Source organism: Pteropus alecto, unplaced genomic scaffold (genome assembly GCF_000325575.1).
Source record: "Pteropus alecto unplaced genomic scaffold, ASM32557v1 scaffold115, whole genome shotgun sequence".
Lineage (NCBI taxonomy): Eukaryota > Metazoa > Chordata > Mammalia > Chiroptera > Pteropodidae > Pteropus > Pteropus alecto.
In genome coordinates this window covers 831,476-843,471 of record NW_006436814.1, presented here as the reverse complement: position 1 = coordinate 843,471, position 11,996 = coordinate 831,476, and the positions used below count along the sequence as shown (strand labels likewise).

The following is an 11,996-nucleotide window of genomic DNA, read 5'->3' as shown; positions in this document are numbered from 1 at the left end:
TCCCTTTTAAAGACAGATGAGCTGATGGTGCTGATGCACCCCGAGCATGAGCGGGAGGGAGGGTTGGCGTGAGGTGCCGTTCCGGCGTGGCCAGTACATGACGAGGGCTCACTTGTCATTTAGGCCGGGAGTTTTTAACCTGCGGCTAATAGCCTGGCGGCAAGGGACCGTGAGCACCCCGGAATGAAAAATAGTTATGTGTGCGCTTATCTTTCTTTAGACTTGCAGGAGGTTAAGAACCTCTTAACTTCTGTTTTATAAGGGAAGAAATTGAAGCTCCGAGAAAAATCGAGCTTCCCGACGCCCACAGTAGTGTCAGCCGAACTAGGAGCAGGACTCGGCCCCTTGGCCGATGCGCAGGTTGAGCTGTGAAGGGTCAGGAGTGGGCCGTGGGCTTCCAGCCTCTCGCCTGCCATTGCTAGACCCTCAGAACCTCCTGAGAGTCAGGGACGGCGTTAGGAAGCCCGGGTAGCTGTGGGCAGGGAGCTAAGTGGGAGCCATGGGCACGGGCCTTGGCATCATCTCCCCGGCCCCAGTGCGGACTCCGGCAATAGAATTCTCTGACATGCTGGCCTCGCCAGTGGCTGCTGCATTGGCCTGAGAGGACCTTTCGGCAGAAAGCACTTGCTGGCCCTGTCGCTGAAATGCAGCCTCACTTGTGATCAGACATCCCATTCTCCTGCTTAAAGTCCTCCACAGGTTCCCCCTGCACGACAGATCCAAAGCGCTCACACACTCTGGCTGGCTGGGTCCCGCCCACCCTCTGACTGCATCCTGTTCCATCTCCCTCGCTGTCCCTGTGTCCCCGCCACACCTGGAACATACCAGGCCTCCCTGTGCCGCGGAGCTTGGGCATTTGCTTGCTCTCTTCCCAGACATTTGCATGACCTGCTTGTTGTTTGGAGCTCAGCTCAAATGTCACTTCGTCAGAGAGCTTTCTGCATCCCTTCCATTCTAACGAGCAGTATGCCGCTCTGACAGTTCCCTTTGTGAAATGGAGGTTTTGGCATTGGCGGACTCTTTTGAGGACAAGTATGTATGTTCTTTTGGAAGTCATAGAGGTAGGTGGGCTCCGTAAATGCAAAGCCCTGGGTGCACATTTTCCTTCAGAAGCTTGAAGTCAAGTCCAATCACAGAAGAGGGAGGGGGGCTGAAGAGCCCTGAGCTCACCTGCTTCTCCGGCTCTGCCCCTCAGTGGCCCTGGCACGTGGCAGGTGAAGCAAGGTCTTGAAGAAACACACCTCAAGTTCTGCAGGTGTGAATAACCCATTTTAAATTTTATTTAAGCACCAGATGAACCAGTCTGTGGTGTCCTTTGTTCTGTGATCAGCTATATGCAGAGTGATAGGAGGCCCGATACAGCAAATACCGAAAAGAGAGAGGGTGTGGTGGGGCGCGGGGCAGGGACTGGCAGGTAAGATGCAAGGAACCGTGGGATTAAAGAGACCACAGCAAAACAGTTTTCAAATCTATTTGAACGTAAGTTAAATTAAAAGCTTTCTAAAATATACCTTCTTAGCCATCAGAAGAAGGTAATGAATTGAATTTCACAGCCCCTAGCTTCAAGAACCAGAGTCTCCTCAAGATTCAGCTTACCTGCCTTATCCCTAACTCCAGACTGACATGGCAGTTGTCACGATGAGAATGTTATTAATAAGTATTTTATTGCTCAATTTCTAGAACTTCCAAAATGAGACCTAATTATAAGAAGGTGTTTTAAGTCACCCAGCATAGTTTCTGGAATATCATCTGAACCCCGTGACTCAGCTTCTTGATCAATAATGTAATAAAACCGAATGTTACGACAGAATGTTTTTCTTGGCATGCCTCACTTTATCACTAGCAGCAGCTCTGTTCTCGAAAGAATTTATGTCGTCTCAGACGTGGGTAGTCCTGGATAAGCTCAGTGACTCTGAGTCTTTAGAGGAGAGAATTGAGACAGGGATGGATTCAAGCCCGTACGTGGCAGTAACTTCCAAGGTGAGCCCTGGCATCCGTCCGCAGCCGTAGGCAGGGCACGGCTGGTCTCTGTGGCCGTCAGAAGCGGGTGTGGCCCTGCCTGGTACTAGGCTGGGGACGGCCCCAGAACAGCCCAGCGGCGTCACCTGCGTCTGACAGGGGGCAGCAGTCTGTGGTCAGGAGGACGCTGCGGTCTTGCCATCATTTGTCCCGATTCAGGATCTAGACAGGAAGATCAGACAGAATTGCTCAGCAGAGCAGGCCGGGGCCAGGCGACCCAGCCCCTCGTCCCGTGTGGCTCAGCTCCGCTCGGCCCCCCGGCACCAGGCCTGGGCCTGGGCTCTGGCTGTAGGGAGTGGCCACACCCCGGTTCTTCCAGGGCGTGAGTGCGATGTGTGTCGTTTGACGGTCCCGGGCCTGTGTTTCCTAGATTCCCTCGAGAGGCAGGTCAGAGACCTCGAGCTGTGAGCACATTTACCGTGTCTTCTTGCAGCTTTGAACAGCGGTGCCGGTGAGAAGCCACCACAGCCCTCAGCTGCTGAAGCGCAGAGGTTTTGTTCACAAAAGCCCACAGTGGTCCTGTTGGCTAGCGGTTGTCTTTCCACTGGCCACCTTGCTTTTTTGAAACAAAATGGAGCTATTTTTTAGAACAAATCAGCAGTTAGAAAGGCAGAATGTTCCTCTTCTACAAACAGCTGCAGTAACGTGCCAGATTGTCCTCACTGGTGTTAATTAATTGGACAGATTTCGGAATGTGTCGTCTTTCATTATCCCATGAATGGTCCTCTGCCTTCTTCTTACAGAAAAAGAGGATGCAGTAGCTTTCACTGCCATGTGATTCCATTTGTTCAATGTTCTAAGAAAATTAGTCAGCCGATGCTACTAGGACCCGGCGGGGTCAAACCTAGAACGTGGAGGTTCCCCCCACCCCAGATGTGCATTTGGTTTTTCTGGCATAGCTCACGTTGGTTATCATTGCTGTTCCCCATGAGCCTCCCTTCAGGGCGGGAATGTATTTACATTTGTTGCCTGGACTGGGCGTGACAGGCTCTGGCTCTGGCTCTGGCGGGCAGTTAGCTGCTGAGTCACTGTCACTTCCATCCAGCTCCCCTCCCTCCACAGCCCCCCCTGCCTGTGCAGCACGAGGGCCCAGGGGAACCCCTCATTCCTGCCCCCAGCTCAGCCCCCCACTGTGACCAACTGGAGGGAGCAGGAGAGCAGGCGCCAGGCTGGAGGGATGGCGAGGTGTGGGCCGCGCATGGTCGTCTGTGAGATGTAGGTTCCTTTATACCCAGAAACGTGATTAATTTGTTACTGAAGTGACAGATGAAGACTCTTAATTCCCAGCCGACGTGCGCGAAGTCCTCAGAAAGCCCACGCCACAGCTCCCGGCCACGCCTGGCCGACCTGGCGCGAGGCCGGCTGGTAGCCCGAATGGGCGCCCGGCTCCCCGCCCATGCTCCCCATCTGTGCTCCCTGCCCGTGCTCCCTGCACCCCGCAAGTGGCGGGGCAGAGACAGCTCAGGAAAAAAGCCATCCATAGGGGAAACCGTTTCACTGAAATGCGATCAGCCCATGTCAGGATCTGGGCATTAAGATTTCAGCTACCTTTTCTCTGGAGGTTTTATGCTCCGTGACTCCACAAAAGATAAGCCTTCCGCAGCTCCCGCCGTCGGAGGTGGACCTGGAAATCCTGTGGACGGTGTTTCGTCTAAAAGGCGCCTGTGGTTTGCTTGGTGCCTGACCCCCATTTTATAATCGGGAGGTGGAGGTGTCCCTAAATCACAGCACCATCGGAAACACGTTGTTAAGGGACGGGAGAGGCCCCCACAGGCCAGGGGTGTGCGGGGGGCAGGAGCCACAAATGCCTCCTGGTGGACTGAGTCCCCCTAATACAATATTTTCTAGTACATTCGAGGCCACACGTTTTGGTTAGCGACTGGATCTCATTTCTAGAATCTTGCGTATTAAGAATTGAACACCTAGAAGAACAGTGAGAGAGGAGCGGAAAGGTTTGTCATCACCCAGAGGGATGCAGAGCATCGTCCTCTGCTGTGTGACAGGCTCAGCGCCCCACGAGACCGCGGGATCAGGCCCCCGTTCCTTCTCCCATGATGTGAAATCAGTGGTCGCTGGAGGGCTGGGAAATGGGAAGACCTGGCAATGGCGGTCCTATACGTGTGTGAGGACATGGAGCTATTCTGCTTGAAGGAGAGAGGGTCCGGTGTTTCAGACTCCGCCCTTTTCAGAGTGACAGCGCGCGATCAGGGGCACCTCGAGAAGAGCGGGCGGTAATGGGGCGCCTCCCGATTGACGGTGGACCCGGAGGGCGGGCGGCAGGCACTTTGCCTGGGAGCGCAGGCACAGGGAGTGTTGTGGACCGAGTGACAGAATGTGTGACCACTCACGGAGAGCAGCGTCCTGCCAGTGCGGGACCGTCCTGAGGACAGTGGTGGGAGGAGGTCGGGCCATCACTTGTAATCTGTCGGACACAGGCAGGGCGGCGGGACGAGGGGCAGGAGCGGCGTCGGTGAACAGCCTGTGGCTGAGCCTTCAGAGCTCGTCTCCCTGCTCGGCCCCTGCTGGGCCGGTGCTGATGCTGCCGTCCTCACCTTTGTCCTCTTCGTTCCAGCTTAAAGTCTTACCGGGAACGGGGAGGTAAGGCAGATGTTAGACGCAGAGTGAATAATGTAAAATCTCAAACGTGTAATCAAGGGCTCAGAGGAAATGGAGCCGTGTGCAGCTTTATTTTTCAATCCCACCTAAAGCACCACGAAGCAAAAATACAAGCATTTGAAGACGGTCGATGCTCGATTCAGGTGCCTTAGCTCCGCTGATGTCTGTCATTTTGACATGCAGAGTTTCATGAGATTCAAGGTTACTGAAATTCGTTCCTTCTAATTTAAAAGATCTTGTTTTCTTCAACGGTATATTTTCACAGTTTCCTGAGCCTTAAAATGTTGATGTCTTGAAGGTGATGGTTCGATAGTATTATTTCTTCATAGATCATGTGTTTGAAAACGAGATAATTTTGAAATAAGTTTGGTTACCATATATTGATAAGTTTCTGGGAGCTGATTTATGTCGAAGTTAGAACTCTATAGACCAAAGGTAACGTGGTCCAAACAAACAGAGTTAACACGGCTGTTTCCCGCCCGCAGACGACGAGGACGGCATGGACTGCGTGGACAGCGAGCGGCGGCCGCACTTCCCCCAGTTTTCCTACTCGGCCAGCGGACGCGAATAGGTCTCTGTCATTCTGCTGCTTCACTGTCATCCTAGATTCATTACCGAAAAGGGTTCCTGGACATCAGCAGTCCTCGCTCTTACAAACAGCAGGAGCGCCGTCAGCCACCCCAGACCCACCCAGGGTCTCCGCCCCTCGCCACCTCCCGCCCACACGGGACACACACACACGCAGATGCACTCGACTTTCTGTTTTTGCATGAAACTGTATCTCGGTCTAGGGTCCCATGCTGTTGCTGCTACTGTCTCACTGTTACAGCAGCTTTAGGAGGTAATTTTCCAGCCTTTGGAGGTCGTGACCCCCGCTACTCATTCGTGCGCAAATCGTCATCTTCTGAACTTTTAGTTCTCGTTTCTCCCTAACAGTGAAGGACAAATGAGATACACTGATCCTAGGTACATTTTTTAACTTTCTAGAAGATAAATCAAAAACTAATTAGACTAAGAAGATTTAGTTTATAATTCAGAACAAGCAATTGTGGAAGGGTGGTGTGTGCATATGCAGAATCTGAGTGACGCGAACCCAGACGGCGTCTGGAGCGGGTGTCCGCCGCTGGGATCTGGCTGAGTCATTAGGAAGCGTTTGAGCGGAGGACTGAACACCTGTTGAGATAGATACGTCTCAGTCCGTGTGTGTTTAAATTCCTGTGGGATACCGCAGAGGAAGCTGGTGTTACGGTTGGCTGTCCAGATTTCGCGGGCAGTCACGGGCAGACGAAACTGTTCCACCGAGGAAGGAGGCGAGCGTATGCACAGCAGAGTCAAGGTCACTTAGAGGGTCTTTGATGGGATTTGCACCAGAGAGCATTTTTTTTCCCTGTGCTTGGAAACCTTTTTCCATTAATATTTATCGCCTCTGATGGCTGAAGAATGTAGACAGGTATAATGATCCTGCTTTTCACCAAAATTCGTGCACCAAGGTGAACAGGTGTTTGCCTTACTTGTTTGAACCTTTCATTTCAGTTCTACGTGAGTTAGTTTCTTCTCAGATGTTAAAACTTTGTCCTTTTATGATTTTGTTTATATTGCAGTAGTATTTATTTTTTAGTGATGAGAATTGTGTGTCATGTTAGCAAATGCAGCTCCAACCTACACAAATAGACTCACTGCAGTTTATTCTGACCCACGTGCAAGGAATGTCCACGCCAATGAGAATCGTGCACTTTTTCTCCTATGTCAAAAAATTTCGATGAGACTCTGAAATTGTACATAGTGGTTAGAATTTGGCTTTGGGAGAAGAGATGCTGTCATCTAACCCCTTGGTGCTAAAAATGAGAAAATCCCCAACTCCCCATGCCAAGGGGTTAATGAAACACGGGTGTTGACGTTGGCTCGTTTAGGAAGTGAGAGGTCATGACGGCCTGTCAACATAACGGAACGAAGAAAATTGAGACCCGAATGACGATAAGAAATGAACTTTACTCGGCAAAACGAACACATCTCGAGTATCTACAAAGTAGGCAGTAAAGGATAAGAACCTGGTATGTTTAGTCTGATCATGGTACATGAATCACTGAATTAAGCCATCAGGGAAAACAAAACAAAACAAAACAAAAAAAGAACACCTCTGACTTTTCTTTTTCTGTATATACTCATGTCCCCAGATTCCAACATTTCTCACTGACAGGGGACATGTATACAAACCTCATCTTTCTCCTTCATTAATGACGATCTTCAGATTAAACCCTTTGGTGCTAGGAGCTGACATTTTCCAAAGCAGCCTATGAAGTCCAGGGGCTGGGGGCTCTCCCGCGGCAAGCGGGAGGCCGTCCGGCTCCATGGAGTGATCATGGAAATGTATCTTAGTTAAACTATCTGACAGCTCCCAAATGGAAGACTGCAGTGTGATGTAGTATTATGATTGCATTGTATGAAAGAGCAAGTGACTTTCTAGGCAGGATGAATCATGTTCATATACAGATGTCTTAGCCTCTTGATGCTGGAAGTATGGATTATAGATATCAGACCACTGCTGGCGGTGGGTGGACCACTGGGACTGACGGGGTCAAAGGGCATTTTACTAAGGCAGCTAAGACACATTCAGACATAGATTTTAGCCTAATTTTTCATATTTCTACCTGAGTGAAGTTCATCCTTAGCATCGAGTAGGAAGTTACAGTGAATGGTAGTTCATTCTTTCTTACACATATCGCTCAACTTTTGTTGTTCACTGGGAATTATGTTGACTGTTCCACATTCGCGAGGAAGTAGACTAGAAGGTATGTCCTGTAAGTTGTCTTGCATTCATTTGACACAAAGGAAACGGGAGAGAGGAAGAGGAGAAGGCCGAGGCCGGCTGCCGATCACAGCCTTCGTTCCTGCAGAGAGGAAGTGTGACACCACACACTAAGCACACCGATAGCTTTTTTTGTTTTTCCAAATCTTAAGGTGATTTCCATGACCTTGGCCAAGAACACGTCCTAAAGATTAATGACAGAGTCGACCGAGCCCCGGGCTGCCCGCGCCTCACAGCTGGCTCTCGGTCCCCACCAGAGCTCAGGGCTCGGTCACTTACCCCTCCAGGATTCCCCGAGTGTCACGCAGCGTGTTTTCTTGGCTTCGATGTTGAGAAACCCTTCCTTTCACTCCCAGATCCCCATCAGCTGGCACGGAGGAACGACAGGGAAGCAGGGATGTATGTAGGAGGCTTCTAGAACGTCGCCGTGTCTGCCCATAGCTGTAGTTTTGGATGCTGGCAGACGGAAAGGCGCAGACCTGGAGTCGCTCTATCAGAACACACTTCAGACACCGCGGACCCCATCTCGAACTCACGGTCGTGAAGTTCGCCCTCCCGTCATCGTGGAGGAGACTGGCACCTTCTGCTCGGAGGTTCGGCACGGTCGCTCACAGCTTTGCTTTCTACACTAATTCCATAGCGTTACTCCAGTATCGTTTTCCATTTCCCACACCTGATTTCTGGCTTCTTAAAGCTGACTGTTCTCGCAGGGGCCACTTGCTTCTCCTCGAGTGCGAAAGTGAGGGCCTTCCGTACTAACTGCAGGGTCTGTTACACCTCAGCGTACACACTTTGCTGCTACCGTTTGTACTGTCTTCAGTAGAATTTCCTTATCTTGCTCCTGGTAGTGCATTACAGGCAAGCATGAAATGTAAAGTATTTATTTAAATAAAAAGAAAACCTCTAAATTGGTAATTGAATTACCTCCCTGTAGCTTTATAGTTTGTGACATTTCTCGACCTTGCTAGTTCGTTAATTAGATCCGCACAAGATCTAGTCATCTGGTTAAGGATTTTAAGCAGACGCAACTATGAACCCAAGAAACTGTATTACTATTACTGTCGGTCATACTAAAACTGTTTATTTCCTTAAGTATATGACCCACAAGGATGTGAAATAACTACAAGGAACTGTTTTTGTACACTGTACATCCTTAGTATTTTTACACGTATATGATAGGGGTGCACATTACCTTCCTTCGTACAGACAGCTTAAATAAAGCACTATGTCAATCTGCTACTTCTCTGTTTATTGTTGTTGGATGTAGTTCTGTAATCTCAGAAAATTAAATATTCTTTTCTGAAAAAAAGATTTTTAATAGTTCCACCTGGTATTAACCTACCTGTATAAAATGTGACAGGAAAATATGTACATTTCTTGTAGCTCAGAAACACACCTGGGATTATTTTATTACTTCAATAAAATGGCAATGTCGCAGTTGTACAAACCTTGACGAAGGGTTACCTCCGGGGGGAGACGCGGCCCCCCAGCAGCCCGGGCTTAGGACACACGGACTGTGAAGCCAGAGATGGGGTAGGTCTCCTGGGAGTTTCGTTAAGACCCTGATAACCCTCAGCCAGATGGCTTGGACCCCGAATTCTTAAGGAGGGCAGCTCAGCAGTAATGCCTTCCTGATAATGTGTTGCTCTGCGCACTTCCCTTCTGAGAAGATACTTTTAGAACTTCATGGCCGATGAACAGGCTTAGCCGTGGATAGTAGATGGGCAGGATGGTTGGACCACAACCCGATCCCCTAGAGTCGTTTTGGATGGGGCCTTTTTCTCATTTTACCTCATCGACCTCCTGTCGTAGAAACTCGGCTTGGATCCTGTGACTAAGCCAGACAGAGGAATGGCTCTGGGACCACAGTCAGTCAAGGACGTATGTGCGTGTCACACAGCCACATTCAAGGGCATTCTCACGTGTGCGCTCTGAACCACGGGGGCTGACAGATCCAGGAGACTGAAAAAGTGACCTCTGCAATTCTTTAAAAGGTGCTATTTTTAGACTTGTATAATTTATTTACTGTATCCTTAAAACAATTAGGGACAATTAGCGTGACAGCCTTTATGTCTAGCACATTCGATGAAATCAAAAACTTCTGACTCTGAATAGAAGTTCTACTCTTTCAGGCTTGAACCTTTTCATGCTCGAGACTCTAATGGTCTTTACACGTGTATCATCCCACGGCCTCTACAGCCTAAAACACGTGGATTCTGAGAGGCCATGATGGCGATGACGGTGACAGACCGCTGCCCCGGGGAGACCAAACGGCCTGAGGTCAGGGACTTGCCCCAGAGGCAGCCCTGTCTCCAGTGTCCCATTGTCATCTTCAAAGATAACAACATTGAAATGCCCTTTTTTTTTTTTTTTAATTACTTTAAAGCATTTGAGGGCTTAACTGTGTATAGCTGAAATACTATTTTAAACTAAAATGATCTGTGTACAGATATTCGCTAGAACTCTAAGAAATGTAATTTCACTGAGTACGGTTTTAGGTTCTTCTCAAATACTGCACATTGAAGAAGCAGCCTGACGCCACTGAGCAGAGATGATGCTTCGTTTTTGTTGACAGAGTGGAAGGGATAACTCCTAGCACTTCCCGGCATCTTCCGATTGTGCGCAGATCCGCAGGCTGATAAATGAAGGCTTACGGGATGTTGGTTAAAGACAAAGCTGAGAGAGAATAACGTAGATCACGAGGAGGGAAAGAAACGTGAGTGGCAGGGGAAATAGTCTGGTCCTTAATACCCTTTGGCCTAGTTAAAATATGTGCCTTTTTGGTGTGTTTTGTTCATCACTACAAGGTAAAAAGTGAACATTACCATTCAAGTCTTTAAATAAAGTTCATTTATTGAAATTCATATGTGTAACAGCATACGAGTGAGCAGATCTAAAAACAGAATGACGTGGAGCCATTTCTGAAAGTCCACACCAGGCCCAGGCGCCACCATGCAGGGGCCGCTCAGAGCAGGGGGCGGTGACGCACGGCACGCCGCGGTCAGGCGGCGGCCCCCGGAGGGTCGCGGGACCTTGTGGCACGTCACGTACAAATCAGATGAATGTAAATATCTCTGTAAATCATTCCACTCTGTTTCATCCAGGTCAGCAATCGGATTGTGGCATGCTGGGTAACTGGAAAAAAAAAATGATAATAAAAAGTAAGTTTAAATAGATCATGTTCTTCAATGTGATTTGTCTTCTCACTGGTTTAGTTAACTCTTCTAAATTTTTGGAGAGAAAATTTGTTAGGAATTGTATGTGACCAACCGTGTGAGCAGTTTATTCCTCATCGTTACCACAGATCCGACCCTTGCCAAATAGGAATATATGAAGTGAACTACTTTGTCTGAATGCTTTAAGTCTGAAGACAGACTGTATTCCAGACGTTTGTGTGTCTCTGAAATAAGCGCAGTACGATGACAGGGTCTGTCCCCGTCCAGGAAACCCGATCCGTGCCAGCGCGGTCACCACTCGCTCAGACGTCACAGCGGGTGAAGTGACACGGGCGGGATGTAGGCCGAGCGTCCCTCACAAACTCCTGGCAAGGGGACACGCCCTGAAACCTGCAAAGCGCTGCAGACAGCTCACTGTGACATGTGACATGGATAACAGCATTCTCGCGTGGAAACCGCCTCCCACACCCTGGAAGGGGGGTTGGCGCGCGGGGCCTCTTGGTTTTAAACCCAGATCGATGTTTCAGAACGAGCTCTTGAAAGCTGCGGGGGGAGCCACAGTTAGGCAAGGACTGGCTGACGACGGGCTGTTCACTCTCGTTCAAACCACATCCCGAAGTGGTGTCGAAAGCCCTGGAAATGGTCACGGCCCCCAGGACGTTTCTCTAGGGCCGGGTCTCTGCTCTGCGAGTCGGTGAGTGACACAGGCCTTGCTGGGCAAAGTGGGAATCCCGCCCCTGAGATGACAGGGACCAGAGGCAGAGCGCAGATGGCATCTTGCAAACCCCAGTTCTTGCTTCGGGAGCTAAGTGAGAGCGTGACGTAGGGCCACAGGCCCGGCCTGGCCTGTCCGGCTGGGCCTCCTCGAAGCCGGCTGCCGGAGCCCGGCCTGGAGCGGGGGCCCTTGTCGTCCCAGCGTAACCACCATTACTTGTTGAGGATTTCCAGGCCAGGACAGTGAATGAAACCGAGACAGAATTCATGCAAGACAAATACATGGAAAGCAGTCTGAGCGCAGTGGCTTGACATGGGGCAGTTACAACGCGTGTGTGGTGCAGCCCGAGAGACGGGGGTGCGGGGCAGGGGTGCAGGACGTGGACCAGAGGTGGGCGGACCCTCCTCCGTCGTGGCCCTGGGGGCTGTGGGGCCCGGGCATCCCCGGGGGCGCCCACGGGGATGGGGACCCGGGTGCTCCTGAGACGGGGATGGGGACCCGGGTGCTCCTGAGACGGGGATGGGGACCCGGGTGCTCCTGAGACGGGGATGGGGACCCGGGTGCTCCTGAGACGGGGATGGGGACCCGGGTGCTCCTGAGACGGGGATGGGGACCCGGGCCGCTCCCTGACGCTGCAGACCGACTGCGAGGAGCGGCGGAAACG

The 11,996-nt window shown here is 50.6% G+C and overlaps 2 protein-coding genes across 6 annotated transcripts in view; one reads left to right on the top strand and one right to left on the bottom strand.

Moving 5' to 3' along the window:
• Positions 1-8,680, top strand: part of AKT3 (AKT serine/threonine kinase 3) — a 261,729-nt gene extending 253,049 nt beyond the window's left edge. For all 3 annotated transcript variants that reach the window (XM_025048497.1, XM_025048498.1, XM_006914260.3), the window contains one exon: positions 5,121-8,680. In XM_025048497.1, coding sequence (XP_024904265.1) covers positions 5,121-5,206 — 86 coding nt within the window. In that variant the 3' untranslated portion in view covers positions 5,207-8,680. The remainder of the gene's footprint in view (positions 1-5,120) is intronic.
• Positions 8,681-10,274: 1,594 nt separating this feature from the next.
• Positions 10,275-11,996, bottom strand: part of SDCCAG8 (serologically defined colon cancer antigen 8) — a 198,933-nt gene continuing 197,211 nt past the window's right edge. For 2 of the 3 annotated variants that reach the window (XM_025048495.1, XM_015591279.2), the window contains one exon: positions 10,275-10,576. In XM_025048495.1, the coding sequence (XP_024904263.1) occupies positions 10,303-10,576 (274 nt within the window). In that variant the 3' untranslated portion in view covers positions 10,275-10,302. The remainder of the gene's footprint in view (positions 10,577-11,996) is intronic. The other variant, XM_006914259.3, reaches the window with a different exon arrangement.